The sequence below is a fragment of the Pteronotus mesoamericanus genome, unplaced genomic scaffold (genome assembly GCF_021234165.1).
Source record: "Pteronotus mesoamericanus isolate MK-2021 breed Mesoamerican mustached bat unplaced genomic scaffold, CSHL_Meso_final scaffold_85, whole genome shotgun sequence".
NCBI classification, from domain to species: domain Eukaryota; kingdom Metazoa; phylum Chordata; class Mammalia; order Chiroptera; family Mormoopidae; genus Pteronotus; species Pteronotus mesoamericanus.
In genome coordinates, this window is record NW_026555329.1 from 43,715,366 (window position 1) to 43,736,893 (window position 21,528).

Sequence of the window (21,528 nt, forward strand, 5' to 3'; positions counted from 1 at the left end):
AGGCAGACATTAACTTTTGCTGGACCCTGTATTATATAATAACTAGGGTCAAACCTACCTGTAGAGGTTTACCTAATTGAAAAGGATGCTAAATCGCCTCTGTCTTTACCAACTAGGGCAGTCCAATAAAACTTTTCCAGGATAAGGCCATTCAGCAATTTAAGTCACTTGATTCTGTATATATTATAGTATAGACTGCCAGAGTCTAGACTAGCCGAGTTCAACTCCTGGCTTGACCATTCCTAGGTATAGAACCTTGGGAGGATTATTAAACCTCTCTGTGCCTCAGTTTTCTTATTTGGAAAATGGGTTCATGAAAGCTGGCTGGGTGGCTCAGTTAGTGGGAACATTGTCTTGTCTAGTACACCAAAAGGTGGGTTTGATCCCCATTTGAGGGGTATACAGGAAGCAACTGATGTTTCTTTCACATCTGTTTCTCTCTCTCTCTCTCTCTCTCCCCCTCTTTCTTTCTCTCTAAAATCAATAAATATTTTCTCCGGTGAGGATTAAAAAAATGAGTTCATGAAAGTACCTCTCTTACATAGTCGTCAGGATGATTAAATGAGATAATTCACATAAAATGCTTAGAACAGTGCACAACAAGTGTTTAAGTTTTAGCTTTATTTTAGTAAATACCAGAAACTTAATGACAAATGTAGTATAAATAGGTAGAATTTCTAATTATTTTTTCAATGGGGGGATAGCCAACTACCTAATCTACTCCTGAATCTTTTTCTTCTTGGCATTAGTGATTCTGAAGGAATCAGTTTACTATAAAGCGTGAGGGACAAAGTGTAGCAGATTAAATTGCATAGGAAGTTTGACATGCAAAGTAAAGGTATTAGGATGAGAAAGAGAGATATCAAGATCTCAAAATGTCTTTCTGATGTGAGGATAAATTTCTCTTCTTGAAGGCCTGTTCTCTATGAATGCTAGCCCCTTCATTTCTCTTCTAACATATTTTTTCCCAGGAAGTGTTTTATCATTGGTAAGTGAGTGAGTTTGAGTAGAACAGCATGAGGAGAGTTACTCATTCAGTTAGTGATGTGCTTTCTACGCAAATGCAGAGGACAGCTGAGTAATTATGGAGGGGTTCCAGTCTATTCCAATGATATGTGGGACCTTGTAGGGAATACAAAATGTGAACCCAAGGATATAACCTAGGATATAGATGTGAAGTCAAGTACTACTAGGGTGAGAGGGGATGGGAGCAGAGAGGTTGAACACAAAGGAGGTAATGGTCTAAGGATGGCTTAGACAGTAGAGTGACCTGAGTGTTAGTCATAGCTTTATCATTCACAACTGTGAGATCTAGAAGAGATACTTACTCTCCATAGGCTTAGTTTTCTCATCCGTAAAGTGGAGTTGTAATAACTACCTCATGTGAGATAATTTGGTTTCATTCATTGCCCCTTTATACTCCATATAAAAGCCAGGTGATCTAATTATAAAAATCAATGGCTTTCCCCTAAATTTTCATATGCAGTCTCCAGATCTCAGATTAAATGTGACATCTACAAAGAGGTCTTAACTAACCTCCTAGTCTAGAAGAGCCCTCTCTGTGATTCTGTTTCAGTTTCTTCAATATCACTTATCATTTCTTGATATTTTCCTCTTTCTTTATGTCTGAATGTACCTTACACTAGAATGTAAGCTTCATGAGAACATGACCATATTTGTCTTATTTGCTCTTCTCCCTTATGCCTAGAACAGTTCCTTGTACATAGTTGGTGTGATATCAAGATTTTTGAATAAATGAGTGAATTAATCAGGTACTGTTTGGCACTAAAATAACTATTGTGTCCCTTTCATTACTCTGTGACTCCTCTTCTGTTTATGCTTTCTTGTAAGACCGGAATAAGGCATATAGAATCTGGAGCTTCCTACAGTGCTGTAAAGACAGAATTGCTAAAAGTAAAAATCTCACAATGATGGGGAGTATGTGAGGGACACAGGAGTCAACTGAAAGAGCTCCCAATGTCCAAATCTGGAATGGTTTGAGCAACAAAATAATACAATATTGTTTTGTAATCCAAAGTATAAAATAAATACACACACATCTGTGATGATATAACTACCTTATTAAATAAATAAATAAGGGAGAATACCCAGATTTCCCATGCAGAATTGATCATAGCCACCCACCTCTTAAGTGTGGGCTGTGCATTTTGACCTCCTTCCAAAGAGGACAGCATGGGAGCCTTCCCTCCTCTTGGATTTTTTGGACTAGTCTGAGAAGGACAGGGGTTAGCTCTTCCTTAAATATTTTGTAAAATTCTCCTGTGAAACCGTCCGGCCCAGGGCTTTTGTGTGCCGGGAGTTTCTTGATTACTGCTTCAATTTCCGCAGCGGTTATCAGTCTGTTCAAGCTTTCTGTTTCTTCCTCCTTCAGTGTTGGAAGATTATACTTTTCTAAAAATTTGTCCATTTCATCAAGGTTTTCAAATTTCTTGGCATATAATTGTTCATAGTAGTTTCTGACGATCATTAGTATTTCTGTGTTATCAGTTGTTATTTCTCCTCTTTCGTTTCTGATATTATTAATTTGGGTCCTCTCCCTTTTTTGCTTGATGAGTCTGCTTAAAGGTTTGTCAATTTATTTATCTTTTCAAAGAACCAGCTTCTGGATTGGTCGATCCTTTGAATTGCTCTTTTCATCTCTATGTCATTCAGTTCTGCTCTCATCTTGACTATTTCCTTCCTTCTACTTTCTCTGGGATTTATTTGTTGTTGTTTCTCCTGTCTTGAAGTTGTAGTGTTATGTCTTTTATTTGAAATGTTTCTATCTTTTTTAGGTAAGCCTGTACTGCTATGAACTTCCCTCTCAGGACTGCCTTTACTGTGTCCCATAGGTTCTGGACTGTTGTCTGTTCATTTTCATTTGTTTCCAGAAATTTTTTGATTTCTTCTCTTATCTCATTATTGACCCATTCATTGTTTAATAGTCTACTGTTCAGTCAGAGAAATGCAGATCAAAACCACCATGAGGTACCACCTCACACTGGTCAGAATGGCCATCATAAACAGATCAACAAACAACAGGTGCTGGCGAGGCTGTGGAGAAAAGGGAACCCTAGTCCACTGTTGGTGTAAATGCAGACTGGTGCAGCCACTGTGGAAAATGGTGTGGAATTTCCTCAAAAAGCTGAAAATGGAACTGCCTTTTGATCCAGTGATTCCCCTGCTGGGACTATACTTTAAGAATCCAAAACACCAATTCAAAATAACGTCTGCACCCCAGTGTTCATAGCAGCACAATTTACAATAGCCAGGTGTTGGAAGCAACCTAAATGCCCATCAGTAGATGATTGGATCTAAAAACTATGCTACATTTACACAGAGGAATGCTATGCAGCAGAAAGAAAAAAAAGAACTACTAAACTCGTGACAGCATGGATGGAACTGGAGAGCATTATGCTACGCAAAATAAGCCAGGGGGCGAAAGACAAATACCATATGATCTCACCTATAAGCGGAACCTAACCAACAATACAAAGATGCAAGGAAAATAAGACTAGTAACACTGAAAGGAAAAGAAACCAACAGAGACAAGAGGGAAGGAGGCGGGGGGCGGGGGCGGGGGAAAAGAAAGGGAAGGGGAAAGTCAAGGAACATGTGGCAAGGACTCATGGACAAAACCAAAGGGGAAGGGTTGGGGGGGAGGGGACAACAGAAAGTGGTGGGAGGGAAGGCAGAGACAAATGTATTTGAAAAAATAAAACAAATAAAGATAATAAAAGTATAAAAAAAAAAACCCAAAAGAAAAACCAACGAGGACAGCGTGGAGAGGGGAGAATAGAAGAGTAATTTTGCAGTGGGGAAACCTGATTACCTCACGCAGGTGGTTAAGGTCAACCACAATAGTGATAAATCATGTTGATAGTATAAATCATGTTGATATGCCTTTGATATGATGTCTTGAAAATGCTGCCTGCTTTTGTGGTCTTCGTTCTAAAACCCCATAATCCCAGTCTAATTGTGAGAAAAACATTAAAAAATTCCCAGTTGAGGAGCATTCTGCAAAATTCTTCATTACTACTCTTTAGTACTGTCAAGGGCATCAAAAACAAGGAAGGCATGATAAACTGTTACAGACAAGAGAAGCCTAAGGAGCCAATGAGTAAATGTAAATGTGGTAGTTAACCTAGATGGTAACTTTGAATAGAAAAAGGACATTTAGAGAAAAATAAGGAAATCTGAATGTATGGATTTTAATCATTAACAGTATCAATATTGGTTCTTTAATTGAAAATATGTATCACACTAATGTAAGATGTTAGTAATAGGATAACTGGGTGTAGAATATGTGGGAACTCTTTCTACTATCTTGTTAATTTTTCTGTAAATCTAAAACTGTTCTTAAAAAAAGTTTTTAAAAAGAGCTGTGAGCATTTTCTTAAATGAGGCTCTATTCTTCTGTTGTACTATTTTCAGTGCCTACTTTGTCTCCTATATATAGATATCATGTCTTATGTAATCTATCCCCTATTTTTGGGCATTTAAATTGGTGCTAGTAGTTTGTACCTACATCATTGACCATACCTGTGGAAAGGCTCTTCTTGACATGGAGACTTAATTTCTTTTATTTTTTTATTATTTATGATTCCTATTGTTTTATTTTTCTATATTTCCCCTTAAGAGATGGCTTTAAGTATGTCCTATATGTTTATGATTCCTGCCCAATTGATTGGTTTGGAGGCCTCTCCAATTGAACATATTCCAAGGTGGACTTTTGTTTTCCTTTCCCTTCAACGTTTTCCTCTTCTGACTTCCTTTTTGTTGTTGCTGTTGTTGTTGTTAATGTCTTAATAGTTTACCTGATACTCAGCCAGAAATCTGGAGTTACATTTGGCTCCTTCCTCTCCCTCAGCATTCTACCTGCCATCCCCTTCCCATGCAATCTTTCACATGTTCTGTCCAATCTGTCCCTAGAATACTTCTTAAATCCACTAATTTTTCCGTGTCCACTGCTACCATCCTAGTCTGAACTATCATCAATTTACAGTATGCCTGGATTCTTACAATATCCAAAAATAGATCCTTTTCTCTCTTGCCTCTTTTCAGTTGAATTTAATTGCAAATGCAATGGCAAATTCTACAAGTTAGGTAGAAGGACAATAATGATATGATTTGTGATTTTTAAAGTGATCATTCTAAAAGATGTGCAGAGAATGACTCCTTACCATAATCTGCTAGGGCTGGCATGACCTGGCCTCTGTTAGCCTCTCCAATTTCATTCCCTGTCTCTTTCTCGGCATACTGCAGTTACATTGGTCTACTATCTGGTGTTTTGTTTTCTTTTTTTAATTCTTTGCCAATTTCTTTCCAGGCTTATGGCTTTCACACATATTATTCTCTGTGTTTTTAAAGTTCTCCTCCATCTCCTCTCCCTATGTCAGTTCCTGTAACTGTTTGCTTAGTTGTCTTATCCACCATTCTTAAGTACTAAGAGGGCAGTCTTTTACATTTACTTATGTATACCCAATACCTAGAGTAATGCCTAACATAAAGCAACATCTATTATCTGTTGAATAAATAAACAGCAGTAATTAGTCATTCATGTGTTAAAAAAGTTAGTGTGGAAGCTCTATGTTAGGTGTGATGAGAACATAAAAAGGGTTTATAATACATAATTTTTACTCAGAGATAGTTCCCAATTTAAAAAGAGTGATATTTCCTAATTTAAATAATATTGTAACATGGAGAGAGGCACTGTAGTTAGAGTAGTTCAAAGTTCTGCCAGTTGCCAGCTGTGTGACCTCAGATAAATCATTTTCCTTCTCTATATTTCTTTATTTAACTATCTGTAATATTAAGGAATTTGACTACACTTTCCTAAGGCTTCAGTTGTTCTATCTTGTGTGCAATTAATGAGTTAAATTTTTTATTTCCAAGCTTCATCTTTGGAGAGTCTGATTCAGTAGTTTTGGGAATTCCCCAGGTGACTGTGATGCAAAAAACCAGGTTTAGGAACTATTGATCTAGGTCTTTTTAGCTTTTTCATCTTATAATTCTAATTGTATTATAAGGTTGACTGTGAAAGTGCAGCAGGACTCAGGCAAATTAACATCTTGTATTTGTTCAGAGGCAGGGAAAATAATTCTTTTTGGTTGGACGATGGGAGAACTTAATGGATAGGAAGACATTGAAATGGACTTTGAAGAATGGATGGAGATATTGACAAGTGCAGAAGTGAAGCATAATAATTGGTGTTTAGTCCAATTTTTTTAGAGGCCAGAATATATGCCAGAGAGCATGGGGGAAGTTACCCATTTTGATGCAATGGACCACTGTTCCAGTCTTGTTTTCCCCACTTTACTTGTCATACTTGTTCATCCTTTTGGAGATGAAAGATTCTATTATTGCAGCGTGGTTCTCATTTGGTAGGAGTGAAATATGTGGTGGCAGACACCATGGAGCTGCTTTGGGAAATAATTGGGTGTCTTATTCCTCAAGCCTTTTGGGACTGTGCCCTTTGGATCCACTTTGACCACCCCATTGGTTTTCTGGTCAGACACAAAGAATATCAGGACCCACTATGTTATTTAAAATAATAGTTTTGTTGTCAGACTATTTATTATTAAACCAAAGTTGGCTTTTTTTTGTTTGGATGAATCCATATAAAGGCAGCATTCTGAGTAAATTATATAGCATCCACATGATGAAATAATGAGTCTAAGTTTGGGGGATGAAAGTAATGATCTAATGTAATATTTAGAGTAGATATACAGTATGTACTTATTAACCAAAAAGTCACATCCTATGTTCTTTTGGTTTTGGAAAATTTGTCATTAACTGTCAGGAAACCTCTGATTTTTCATACAGAAAACTATCATAACTGTTGCCTTTCACCCCCATCTCCTGCCTTAAAAATACATCCTTATAAATAGATTACTTTCAGATCTGTAATACCCCTTTTAAACGTTGGGTTACTAAGTTTAATCTAGCTGCTCTCTTTTTTCAAAGTAGAATTTCTTTAAGCCCTCATCCAAGGATATGTTTATTATGTTTATTGATTTTAGGGAGAGAGAAATGGACAGGATAGAAGAGAGAGGGTGGAAGGAAGGGAGGGGTGAGAGGGGAGAGACTGAGAAAGAGGGACAGAGACAGAGACATTGAAGTGAAAGAGAAACATCAGTTGGTTGCCTCCATATGCACACCCGACCCAGGATCAAACTCACAACCCAGGTATGTTCCCTGACCAGGAATCTATCCTATGAACTTTTGCTGCATGGGATGATGCTCCAACCAACTGAACTACCCGACCAAGGCTAAAGTAGAATTATTATCACCCTAACTTTGCCTCTGAGTATTTACTGACAAATCATACTTTGTTTCTGGATGACAGCTGGCTTAAAATCTTATTTAATCTTTCTACCCAGAGGGAGCCTGTTAGTTCTGACATGCTTTTCGTTTTCATGAGTCAGAACTGCATGGAGAAAGGAAACAGTCAATGAGATGAGCTCTGATCTTTCATTCAAACTAAGTCTAAATGGGGCTACTTTTATTAAATAATTGTCAAAGATAGCTCATCAAGCAAAGTCAGACAGCACAAAAGCCAAAATTGAGAAGAAAAAAGAAGGTAGTGGGTAAGAAATGAGAACAGCCAGGTAGAATCTAGCCCATGCCTAACCCTGGCAGTTGCCTCAGTTCAATGTAGGATTTGCAGTTTAACCTGTGATCATCCAGTCAGTCCACTAGGTCATGCAGCCCTTGCTGATATTGACGTATTAACTATCAGTTAACTTTGAAATTAGAGAAGTGGGAATACCAAGCCTGTTGTGACTAAATGCTTGCAAGGGATTATTTTTATTAACATGAATTCTTTGCCTCCAGTAGCACCTGAGCACCTTAGAGAGTGTTTTAATCAGAATTTATTTGAAAGGAACAACTCCCTCCACCCTGCACTACCCCCACCCCCAACATACTAGATCAAAGGAGGACGTTTCTCGTAAATAAGAAAATAGAAAAACCTTAGACTGGAGAATATTTACTCAACTTCAGAAAAAGCCTTCATAGGAAAATTACTACTATTGCATCCCTGCTTTCTTTTTATCTGCCAGATTGTTAAGAAGAATAATAGAGTCAGAAGTATAGAGAACTTGGAAGCAAATTTAAGACCATTTACTGTTTTGCAAATTGTATTCTGTGTTCATGTTGCCTAGCTAGCATTGCAGGCCTGTCTCTGCTTCGGTCAGAGCCCTTGGGGGTATTATCTGCTTATATATTAGGATTCCATGTATTATGTGATTTGATATAGGAGTTCTGCTCTTTTATGAAAAGCTTAGAAATATTGGTTTAGATTACACGCCGAAGATTATAGAGAATGTATCTGAAGGTCAGGATAGTTAAATTATATATCTACAGTTGTACAGTTACTTAAAGGTTGACCAAAATTAGAAACCAGAATCAGGACTTCCCATCCAGTGCATTTTTACTACAAAATGTTGATTTGATTTTCCATTTTGAAAGACACAGAAGTGATCTGTGAAATGGTGATTAACACTAGGCAGCCCCAGGCAGCCTTGGAATGCTCCATGGTTCAAATGTCCAAGACCAGATGGAGGTCCAGAAGTGGATGACTCAAAGTTTATTAGTTTTGCCACCTGGGCAGTACAGCCGAACCAGCTGCCATAAGGCAGTTCCAATTTCAACAGAGTAGTAAATGAACATAAAAATCAGTGTAAATCCCAAGAATACATTAAAGGAGAATGCCTGCTGCTGCAAGGAGATTCATTCAGGCCAAGCCCTTTCGATAGCCCTTGTTGGAGGCATAGCTCTCATGCCAAGCTGAGGGCAATAACAGGCTGTGGCACCAAGTCTTGAAATATCACCCCTTGAATTGTGGCAGGAGCCAATGTCTATGTGGGATATGTTTGGGGTTGTTGGCCTGGTAGACCCCAATCACATCTGATGATTTAGAACGGGAAAAGCAAATCTATGCTATGCCTTGATTATGTTATGAGCCGAGAAGACTTTTTCCTGGAAACTGTAAAGTTGTCATTAGGTCATCTCCTTGCCATAGTTCTGGGCCCTTGGAAACATGGATATTCACTGGAACATAAGTTTGTCGTGGTTGATCTCTAGGAATCAAATCATTTACCTTCATGTTATCTTCATATGGAATTGAATTATTGGGGGTTTTCAAGATATGCATATGAAATATTGCAAGAGTCAGATGTTTTAGATGACCCCTTTAATAGAACTATGTTTCTTGAGGGCAGGGGGCCAGAAGCAAGGTGGGAAAGGTACAGTAATTTTTGTTTAAATGAGGTTGATTTATCAGTGGATAAAAAAGTCAAGTCATTTAAAAAAAAAACAAACGATTTTATTTATTTATTTTTAGACAGAGGGGAAGGGAGGAAGAAGTCGAGGGAAACATCAATGTGTGGTTGCCTCTTGCGCATCCCCTACTGGGGACCTGGCCTGCAACCCAGGCATGTGCCCTGACTGGAATTTGAACCTGCCACCCTTTGGTTTGCAGACCAGTGCTCAATCAACCGAGCCACACCAGCGAAGGCAAAAGTCAAATAATCTTGATCCTTTGTATTAGTAAAAATGTTTTGGGCAGCAAGTAACAGAAAACTTGGCTAAACTGAACAAAAATAGAGGCTTATGTATGTATGTATGTATGTATTTAATGACAGGTTTAGAGGACTGTGGCTCCTGACTTTGGTTCACCTGCTCAGTGATGATACAGTCTCTTTTTGTGTCAGTTTGATGGAAAGTAAAAGGACAGGTGGAGAGGGGAAAGGAATGTTCAGGTTGCTGATGTAGGCTTTGATGGTAAAGGCTTGACCAGGTTTTGTTTGCTGGGTCAGCCTCTGCCTTCGATGATCTTTTCAGGAGCTAAATGTTTCTGTGCTTATATATTTCAGGTGATCATTATTCAGTATTAGTCTGATGCACTAATGTAATATTGCTCTTCCTTTCTTTGTATGTGGAAAGTATGTATGCCTGCATATTTCTAACTTGTTCAGAGTTTTTCTCTCTCTCTTCCTCTACAATGACATAAAGTGAAATCAAATTAGAACTTTCATATTATAACCTTTTGTTAATAAGTGAGTATAGATACACTAGCCTTTCTTTTCTTTTTTCTTTTTCCTGGTAGGTGGCATGTTTGACCCAGGTGGCTGCGAATTATCTTATTGTCCAAAAGGAAGCGGAACGTTGGGGCACAGCTCATGGCAGTATTGTTCCTTACCAGGTAAGAGTAAAATAATATAGTATCGGGCTACTATAATCTGCAGTATTTTTTATGGAATGAATTTGCAAAAATGATTTCCTTAAAAAAAACCTTTCAGGGTATTCTGTCATATATCTTTGTCTGACTATAACAAGGTTTTGTTGTTAACTTCACATGCTGTGTTTTCTACATTTCTTCATCAGAAGATTAGTAACAGGACACTTAAATGGATCAAAGAAACTTGCTGAAAGTGAGTAACTATTGGACTCAGGATAGTTTGCTTTTTTTTCCTCTTTTCACCCAAAAGAGTCACTGATAGTAACCATTTTAGAAAGCATGATTTGTTAACCATTTCTATTATAAATCAAATGTTACCTACCCCCGCTGACAATAATATTCTCGCAGGGTTGGAGTAAAATGAAAATTTTCCTGTGACAGATCTTCATTTTTGAGCAAAGCAGATGGTTCAGGAACTGCTGTTCTTTATTAAGCATCTAAACTTGTCCTTAGAAATTCTGGACTTTGGCTAGTGTGAATGAAAATGTGAAGGAACTGTGATCTTTCAAAAATAAAAACAAACACAAAAACTCTTAAACTCTTCTTTCAAACCCTAACCTTTGCTTAGCCCAGTTGCATCATATCGAATTGTGTTTATTCACGTATTGGTCATATCTTTTGCATTATGTTGTGTGAAATTATAGGTGTATTTTTCATCATTGTGTCCCTTCTCACATTCAGCAGAAGCACATGCTAGATACTATAAAATTTCTGTTGAATAATGAAGTGAATTTTACTATAATCATTTTAGTGCTAGTGCTCCTAAGAGAACACATAAAAGTCAGTATTTTCCATTTTCCAGGAAACCCATCAACACTGCTAATCATCCTTTCAGTTTTAAGAGCATAATTTTCTTGGGCAAAACTAGTTTCATTTTAATTTTTTAATACAGATTTGAGGAAAGCAGTGACCCAATGTGATTCTAGAATTCTTCTCTCTCTATTTCTATTTATGGTCTCTTTACCCCTGAGGCAATAGTATGATTTTTCTGTACAACTGTGATTTCTCTTTTTAATACGTTTAGTTAATCTTTTGACATAATTTCAGTTATGGAGACATTTTCTTTAGTTTCCTTCCTCTCTTCTTTCACAGTGGTTTTTCTGATCATCCTTAGTAACATTTTGCTTCCCACCTTCTTAACCCTTTGTGTTTGCCTTTGCACTTCTAGCCAGACCTACCTCACATCACAAAAGTTCTATTTTTGGACTGTTTAGAGATCATAAAATTCAGCCTTCTCGTTTTTCAGATAAGAAACCTTATATTTAGATTGATTAGATGGACTCCAACTCTGATCTCCTGTTTTCTGTGAAATATTCTTTCAGGTCTAGGTACCTTTGACAGTGGAGTGTGTGATTCCAATTTTCTCTTTTTACTCCACCTACATCCACACCACCAAACTTTCTCCTAGCTAAGGGGATATAATCAGTTAATGAATTTATGGTCATCATTGATAATGGAAATCTCTATCAATGGCCTTTTAACAGAGGGCAGTATTGGAATCCATGGGAATTTATCTCAAATAATGGAAGTCTAGGCTTCAGTTTTTGATGTGAATAGAGAAAGCATTTATGAGTTGGAAGGCTTTGCAGTATAATTCCAAAACATGTTGTACCAGAAGGTGCTCATGTGTATATTCAAGAATAAGAATTATAGTTTATTTTTTGCTGTTTTAAAAAATAGAATATATTTTTAAAAAGTTTTGTATACACCTTAATTATCCATCCTAATTGTTTGTACCAGACCTCTGTCATCTTGGGTGTGCTCTCACTTATTTTATTGTTATGCGATGTGAAAAGAGATTTACAGTCTTTGATTTTCTGATTGTAGTTAAAAGATATCAGAGTCTCTGTGTGTGTGTGCGCACGTTTCTGTTCTTTGAAGACATAAACGTATGTCTTCTGCTTGAATTGTGTCAGAGACATAAAATGGATAATATCCTTGTTTGATCTAGTTGAATGCAGCTTTATTAGGTAAGAAATAATAGAAGATCTACTAGGTTCTTTCCTCAGGAGCTCAGAATTAATTTGTTTTCTCTTGGTAGAATATTGGTTCATCACTGTGATTAAGGGACAAATGCAAATTTAGCCTGAATGAAATGAGCATACCAAGATGGGGCCTAAATATGCTTATAGACCCAGGTCTGTTTTCAGTTTTTTAAAGATTTGGGCAATATTTTTAATGGGTGAATACCAGGATAATTATAATTCAATTTTATATAATAATTACAGGTTTGTATCAAATTTGAATTTTGTGAGTTTTGATATGAAAGTCTATAATTGAAGACGCTGGTGGTCTCAGGAACTAGTTACAATGACCAGCCCACTCTCTTCAATTGTTGTTGAGCCCTATATGAAGGACTATAGACCTTGAATGCATGGAATATAAGTTTCTGAAAATTAGTTATTCTTTACTGGCTTCATGTATCATATACATGCAATTCTTTTTTTCTACTTTTATGAATTTTTCCCATTGTAGAAACTTTCAAAGTTTTTATTTATCTATTTATTTTTGGTAGTTTTTATTGAACTTACTGTGGTGACATTGGCTATTAAAATTACATAGGTTTAAGGGGTACAATCCTATAATACATTATATGTAGATTGTATTGTGTGTTCCCACACCAAGTCAAGTCTCCTTCCATCACCATTTATGCCCCCTATACCCTCTTCTGCCTCCCCTACTGCTTTCCCTCTGGTAATCACCATGCTGTTGTCTGTGTCTATGACGTGTTTCTTTTTGTTTGTTTGTTTGTTTGTTTGTTTGCTTCATCCCTTAACTTATTTCATCCAATCCCACAACCCGCCTCCCTCTGACAGCTATGTGTCTCTTTCTATTTTGTTAGTATATTTCCTTCATTAGATTTCACATTTGAGTAAAATCATATTGTACCTGTCTTTCTCTGGCTTATTTCACATAGCATAATGCTTTCCAGGCCATACTGCCCCCAGGAGGGACTACACCCCACCCTGTGCTATCTAAACCTGCCTGCTGAGTCCAGAGTGACTAGATTAACAGTTAAAGAAGACAGCCACAGACGGTAGATTCCTGGAAGTCTCGAACAGACTGCCTAAGGTCAGAGAGGGTCAACATCTGACACCATCAGAGGCAGATCCAGAAAGAGAAAACAGCAGTCTCCTACCAACCATAGAAGTTCACACTACAAAGTCAGGAAATCAAGACAGATCAATTTAAGAATCAGAAGCAAAAAAGAAGAGTCTCACAAACAATGGGAAGAAAAAGAAACACCCCCCAGTCAAAGGGAAAGGAGGAATCCCCACAAAGAGAACTAAATGAAATAGAGGCAAGTAACCTATCACATCTTGAGTTCAAACCAGCGGTTCTAAGGAAGCTCAATGAGCTCAGTGAGCTCAGAGGGAATTACCAATAACTACAGGCAAAACTACGAGGAACTTACTGCAAACTATATCTGCATGAAAAAGGACACAGAAACTACCAGTAAGGGGCAAGAGGAAATGAAGAATACAGTGGAAGGAATCAAAAGCAGGCTAGATGAAGCAGAGGATCCAATCAGCGAGTTGGAGGACAAGGTAGAAAAAAAGATCCCAGAAAGAGCAAGAAAATGAAAAAATCTCAAAAAAAAACAAAGAGGCATTTAGGGAAATGCAGGACAACCTGAAACGTAGTAATATCCGTAGAATAGGGATACCAGGAGGAGAGGAAGAGGAGCAAGAGATAGAGAACCTGTTTGAAAAAGTAATGATGGAAAACTCCCCTCATTGGAGGAAAGAAACAGTCACCCAAGTCCAGGAAGCACAGAGGGTCCCATTCAAGAGGAACCCAATGAGGCCCACTCCAAGACGCATCATCATTAAAATGGCAAATATCAAAGACAAACAGAATCCTAAAGGCAGCAGCCAGAAACAGGTAATAACATATAAGGGAGCCCTGGTATGGCTAGCATCTGACTTCTCACCAGAAACACTACAAGCCAGAAGGGAATGGCAAGAAATATTCCAAGTCATGAAAAGCAAAGGCCTGCAACCAAGACTGCTCTACCCAGCAAGGCTCTCAGTTAAAATGGAAGGCGAAATAAGGACTTTCCCAGACAAAAGAAGGCTAAAAGAATACACCTCCATCAACCCAGCATTGAAAGATATGCTAAAGGGGCTGCTTGAAGAAGATGAAGAAAAAGAGTCTATGAATACCCAGTTCCTTTCACAGTCACGAATACTTGATGTTACCAATACTTATTAATACTTATTTAGTACTTATTAATCTGATAGTGACAATGATGTGTTCTTTTAATTGTTACTTTATTATTTGTTGAAACTAAACCTGTTTTTGTCTATTGCTTGCCCATTTCTATTATTTTTAAAAAGCTTTAAATGACGTGTTGGTATTCCTTATCCATTTTTTGATTAAAGGTTTGTAGTATGTTTTTCCCTAAAAAAAAACACAAAAAACTACTAATCCTTTTTCAGATGTGTTGCCAATACTCTCCTATTCTATTACTTGTCCTTTAACCTTTTTCTAAATATGTATATTACTATATAGTCTTAAATGTTTGATATAGTCATGTTGTCAATGTCTTACTTTATAGCTTCTGGGTTTGAATATGTTACTTCAGGGTAACAAAAATATTAGTTTGTATTTTCTCCTAAATCTCCTTAGATTTTACATATTGATTTTTAACTCACCTGAATATTTCTTGTATAATGTGTGAAATAGGGCTCTATATTTGTTTTATTTCAAGTAATAGTGGCCCGTGCACCTTATTTGTTGAGTAAGCCTTATTTTCCTCCTGATTGACTTGAACTATCAATTTAATCATATATTACATTGTTAGATACATCTGTTTGTTTCTAGAATGCTCATTTTATTTCATTGATCTTCTTGATTATTTCTGTGCCCTTGTCATGTTGTTTTAACTGCGGAGACTTTATAATACTTAAGTTTTTTAATATTTTATAATGGATTTTGACATTTAAAAAATAAAATCAATCTGCATTTAAAAAGAAGAAAGAAAGGAAGGGAGGGAGGGAGGGAGGGAGGGAAGAAGAAAGAACTATCTTTTGCGACAACATGGATGGAACTGGAGAATATTATGCTAAGGTAAATAAGCTAGTCAGTGAAAGATAAATACAATATGCTCTCACCTATACGTGGAATCTATTCAACAAAATAAACTAACGAACAAAATAAACCACAGGCGTGGAAACATGGAGCAAACTGAAAGTGACCAGAGGAGATGGGGAAAGAGGACAATGGTGGAAAGAAGGAGTAGGGACTAGACAAAGAATATGTGTGAATTATGCATGGACATGGACATCAGAGTGAGAGAGGGGGCCGGGTGGGATCTGTAGAGGAGGACAAAGGGGTAAAAATTGAGACAACTGTAATAAACATGATTTTTCAAAAAGAAAAAGAAAAAATACAAAAAACAAAATAAAAAATATAGCTGTTCTAGTTGAAATGGGGTTAGAAAACTTGTAGATCCGCCTACTCATTTTCTCCCAAGGTTGTTCCCACTGCATTCCCCAGAACACACCTCTTCATGCCTCAAATACTCCTTCATACTCCAACTCTTGTCCCAGCCTACTAACTTCACAGAAATGTAGTCTGAAAACCAAAAATTATGAGCCTCACAGTAGGTAAAATCATACCAAGCTCCTATATTGCTCAAGGACACTATTTTTCTAATTACATAGATAGAGCAAGAGGTTGTTGATTCATTATATCTTAATTACGATTCTAATACAATTTTAGCATATGCAATCAAACAGTTTATTCAAAAGATGTACAATCTGATTTCCTGAAGGAAATTTCCTTTAAGGATTGCTGTAATGAGTAAACAACAGAATTATTTATACTTCTTCAATTGCTTTTGGCAATCCCTACAGGGAAGATAATGCAGAAGAAAATGTCACATAATTGTTCCTTAAAAGTTAGTTGAAGATAGAAAATGAAACTAAACATGTCAGTTTAAGTAAATAAGTAGCACTGCATCATCTGCTTATATAGTATAGTCCCCCTGCCTCAGCTGGAATCCCAAGCACACCACTTATGTGAGACATTGGCCAAATAACCTTACCTCTCCATGCCTTGGTTTCCTCATCTGAAAGTAAGGACAATAGCTATACCTATTTCACAGAATTGCTGTGAGGACTAAATTAATATATTTTAAATATTTAATAACAACACATAATAATCATCAGTAAATATCTATAATGATGATTTTAATGATTAACATAATATTATTAAAATTATTATTTAATTGAATATTCATAATAGCATTTCATTCTTTTGGATAATTTTAGCCAAATTTGATATATAAACTATGTAACATCCCATGAATTATGCTTATGTAGTGAGAAAATTGAGAATGCTAGAGAAGCTGATAAGATTCTATTTCCTTAAGATAACTTGCCTTTCCTTATGTACTCTTCTACTTTACCTCTTAGTGAAGTGCATTAAAAAGACCAATTTGTCAACTGGAGGCAATTCTACTATTTTGAATATCACAACAGTTTCTGAACAGTTAATTCTTTGTGCAGTATGCTCTCCTTAAGCCTCACATTGCCTAATTTATTTTAAATTTAGGGATTTTATTTAAAATCAAAGAAAGCTGAACTTTTTCTAAAGAGAAGAACAGAGGGTGACCGCTATTATGTCAGCAGGTGGCATATCTACCATAATTTTATCTGCCTCTTTTACTTCCAGATTACCTATATTCTTAGGAGTATGCAAAGTGCCAGACAATTGTTTCAAACTAATCTCTATCTTCAAATAGTTTTGTTTTTGTTTTAACAAGAATCCCAAATTTATAAGGATCAAGATACACATAAGCTTTAAAACAAATACATAAAAGCTACCTCACCAAAACCTTTAGAACAGAAGGGGCAGGGGATATTCAGATATTTAGGCCTTAATTTACACCTCCCAATCCCCCAAAAACACTTCTAATGTATTTGTTATCACCCACACTTTTGTTCCCAATAAATACACAGGTATTTTTTTACTGAGTTAACATTATCAAAATTAATTGCCATCTTAAGAATATAAGAACAGATGTTTAAATATGTTCTGTAGTTCTCTCACTTTTTAAAACTGACAGAGAAATCTCTACAACTTTTGGCTATCAAAAAGGTGGGTATGTATCTTTTCTAGAGATAGGTTCCCATCTTGTTTGTTTCTCAGAGGTTACTTCTGAAAATCATTTTAGTCACATTTTGTTAAGTGTGAATTTATACTACATCTCAATTAACTAAACACTACAGTAAACTGGACCTGGTGTGTCCAATCTTTTGGTGTCCCTGGGCCACACTGGAAAAAGAGAGTCATCTTGGACCACACACTAAATGCACAAACACTAATAAAAACTGATTAGCAAAAAAAAAAAATAGGTTTTAAGTAAATTTGGAATTTTGTGTTTGGCTGCATTCATAGCCACCCCAGGCCTCTTGTGGCCCTTGGGTCATGGGTTGGGCACTCTTGATTTATTCTCCTCAAACTGTATTCCTTTCAGTAATGTTATATTTGGGCAATGGCTCAATAGTACAATTTCTGAAAAAGATCTGAGAACAGATGTATAAAACAGAAAAGTACCACAACATGTAATATCTTTATTTACTCCTCCCCTAAGCTGCCATTATGGTTTTCATAAAAAGTCATAAAGACTATTTCATATTTTCCTATAACTATTGTACAGTTGTAATTATTAGCTCAACTACAGATATAATAATAGGAGCCACCTTTAATGGGACACTTACTAGACTCGGGTATTACAAAAAACACTTAGCACACACTATCTCATTTAATTCCCTCATTAAACATAAAAATGACTATCATTATTACCTTATTGGATAGGAAGCAATTAACCATAGGAATAGTAAAAGTCTTGTCCAAGATTTCACAGCCAGTAAGTGGTAAAGTTATGATCCCAGGTCTGTCTGACTCCAAAGCTCAAACTCTTCCAGCTGTGCCTGCTATATTTTCTCTGAGTTTCTAGAAATCAAGGGCTCAGTTCTTTCTCAACTGGAAGCATTCAGGAACTAAAACTACACTGGGAGCTCAAGAAATTCTTGTTTATTTATTTATTTTTTTATCAAGAGCCCTGAAAAAGCATAAATAGAAAACATGGTAGAGGGAAACCTGTAATTGCCCTGTAGCGTAGAATTCAAATATACTTCTATAATACGGTCACTTGTTAGGTTTGGTACCATCTAGAATCATAAGAAATATGTCATTTGTCAAAGAAATGATGGAAACAGGTTAGAAGAATTCTAGCATCTACCTAAGAAATTAAAAGACAGGTATCAGTCTTTCGTATCAAGAATAAAAGAAAAATGACTAGTTCAGATAAACGAAACATTGTGAAATTTTAAAGCCATCATTCCAATTCAGTTTCTTTGACTTTTTAGCTATGATCATAAGAAAGTTGCTTGATCACTCCAGGTATCTCTTTCATTAAAATAAATCAAGAAAAAAACGTGTGTACATGTGTGTGCACACGCATGCTTTTTATATCCACTACATAGTACATGTCCAGTGCAAGCCAGTATCATATTATTACTGACCAACGCATCAAGTTAAATATACAATACCACCATATACTTCTTTAAATTGTACTTTCAAACTCAAGTCTGGGTTTATTAGAGTTAAGCTTGGAGAAGAGTGAGGGTAAGGGTAAGGGTTAGCATTAGTTCAGTTTAGGGTTAGGGTTAAGATTAGGATTATATTTTCAATTAAAGTTAAGCAAGAGTTAGGAAGAGAGGGTTCAAGTTGAGGTTAGCATTGAGTTTATGATTAGTGTTAGCATTAGGATTTGAGTTAGCTTTGAGGTTAGGGTGTGATTTCAAATTATGGTTCAGTATAGGTTTATAGTAAGGGTTAGGTTTAGGTTTAGGGTTAGGTTTCAATTTTGAGTTACATTTTGTGTAATAATTAGTGTTCAAGTTAGAATTAGGATTAGAGCTGCGAATAGGGTTGATTTTATAATTACGGTTAGGGGGTTAGAATTACGGTGAGAGTTAGATTTGAGTTTATTGTTTGGGTTTAAATTAGTGTTAAGTTTAGGTTAAGAGGTAGGTTTAAGGATGCTTTAGAGTTAGGGTTAGAGATGAGTATATGGTTAGGTTCAGGTTTAGTGTTAGAGTTAACTTCAAAGTTAGTTTGTTTTAAAGTTAGGGTTAGGGTTAGCATTTGGTTAAGGGCTAGGTTAAGGCTTATTTAGGGTTAGAATTAGGGTTAGGTTTTGACTAGAGTTTGTGTTATGTTTTGAGTTAGGGTTAGAGTTAGCATTGAATTTAGAGTTTGTGTTGAAGTTTAGGATTAACATAACAGGATAAAAACTAGGATAAAATTTAAGTTTAGAAAGAAAAGTAAAGGACAAAAATACTTAACAGACTCTCACAAAAACGGGAAGAAAAAGAAGTTCCCCCCAAATGAGTGGAAAAGGGGACTCCCCACAGAGAGAGCTAAATGAAATAGAGGCAAGGGAACTACCAGATACTGAATTCAAAACAATGGTTCTAAGGAAGCTCAATGAGCTCAGCCAGCTCAAAGAGAACTATGAGAAACTGCAGAGAAACTATCAGGATCTTACAACAAACTATATCAACCTGGAAAAGGACATAGAAACTATCAAGAAGACACAAGAGGATATGAAGAATACCATTTCTGAATTGAAGAACACAGTAGAAGGAATCCACAGCAGGCTGGATGAAGCCAAGGATCGAATCAGTGAGATGGAGATAAGGTAGAAAAAAGCACCCAGAAAGAACAAGAAATGGAAAAAAGACTCAAAAAGAATGAAGAGGCATTTAGGGAAATGCAGGACAACCTGAAACACAATAATATCCATATAATAGGGATACCAGAAGGAGAAAAGGAACAAGGGACAGAGAACCTCCTCGAAAAAATAATGATGGAAAATTTCCCTAATTTGAGGAGAGAAAGGCTCTCATGGATCCAGGAGGCACAGAGGACCCCACTCAAGAGGGACTCAAGGAGGTCCACTCCAAGACACATCATCATTAAAATGGCAAATGTCAAAGACAAAGAGAGAATCCTCAAGGTAGCAAGGGAGAAGGAGAAAGTAACATACAAGGGGGCCCCAAAATGCCTAGGAGCTGACTTCTCAACAGAAACACTACAAGCCAGAAGGGAATGTCAACAAATATTCCAAGCCATGACAAGCAAGGGCCTACAGCCAAGGCTGCTCTACCCAGCAAGGCTCTCCATTAAAATAGAAGGGAAAAAAAGGAGTTTCCCAGACAAAAGGAGACTAAAAGAATACATCTCTACCAAACCAGCACTCCAAGATATGCAAAGGGGACTGGTTTAAGCAGATGAAGGAAAAGAATGGGAGAGACAGGAACACAGGTACAAAGAGAAAAGATGAGTAAGTTTCTATCAGTATTATCTCTCAATGTGAATGGACTAAATGCCCCAATCAAAAGACACAGGGTAGCTGAATGGATAAGAAAACATGACCCACACATACGCTGCCTACAAGAGACCCACCTCAGAGCAAGAGACCTACACAGATTGAAAGTTAAGGGATGGAAAAAATTATTCCAGGCAAATGGGCATGGGAAAAAGGCCGGGGTTGCCATACTTGTATCAGACAAAGTAGATTTCAAAACAAAGGCCATAAAGAGAGACCCAGAGGGGCACAATACAATACTGAAAGGAAGAATCTATCAAGAAGACATCAACATTGTAAACTTATATGCTCCCAATATAGGAGCCCCCAAGTTTATAAGGAAATTTTTGGACAACTTCAAAAAAGATATAGACAGCAACACACTGAGAGTAGGGGATTTCAACACCCCATTGTCAAAAATGGACAGATCTTCCAAACAAAACATTAATAAACATATTGTGCAGCTGAATGACACACTGAATCAAATAGGCTTAACTGACATATATAGAACCTTACATCCCAAAGAAGAAAAATACACATTCTTTTCAAATGCTCATGGCAGTTTTTCAAAGACAGACCACATGATACAACACAAAGCAAACCTCAGCAAATTCAGGAAAATGGAAATAATACCAAACTTTTTCTCGGACCACAAGGCCTTGAAACTGGAAACCAACCTCAAAGAGAAACTTCCAAAACTTGCAAATTCATGGAGACTGAACAGTAGACTATTAAACAATGAATGGGTCAATAATGAGATAAGAGAAGAAATCAAAAAATTTCTGGAAACAAATGAAAATGAACAGACAACAGTCCAGAACCTATGGGACACAGCAAAGGCAGTCCTGAGAGGGAAGTTCATAGCAATACAGGCTTACCTAAAAAAGACAGAAACATT

At 36.7% G+C, this 21,528-nt stretch overlaps 1 protein-coding gene across 11 annotated transcripts in view; it reads left to right on the plus strand.

Annotated features, from left to right (window-relative positions):
- Positions 1-21,528, plus strand: part of SUGCT (succinyl-CoA:glutarate-CoA transferase) — a 976,712-nt gene that overhangs the window by 191,177 nt on the left and 764,007 nt on the right. For all 11 annotated transcript variants that reach the window (XM_054563904.1, XM_054563899.1, XM_054563900.1 and 8 more), the window contains one exon: positions 10,112-10,207. In XM_054563904.1, coding sequence (XP_054419879.1) covers positions 10,112-10,207 — 96 coding nt within the window. The remainder of the gene's footprint in view (positions 1-10,111; positions 10,208-21,528) is intronic.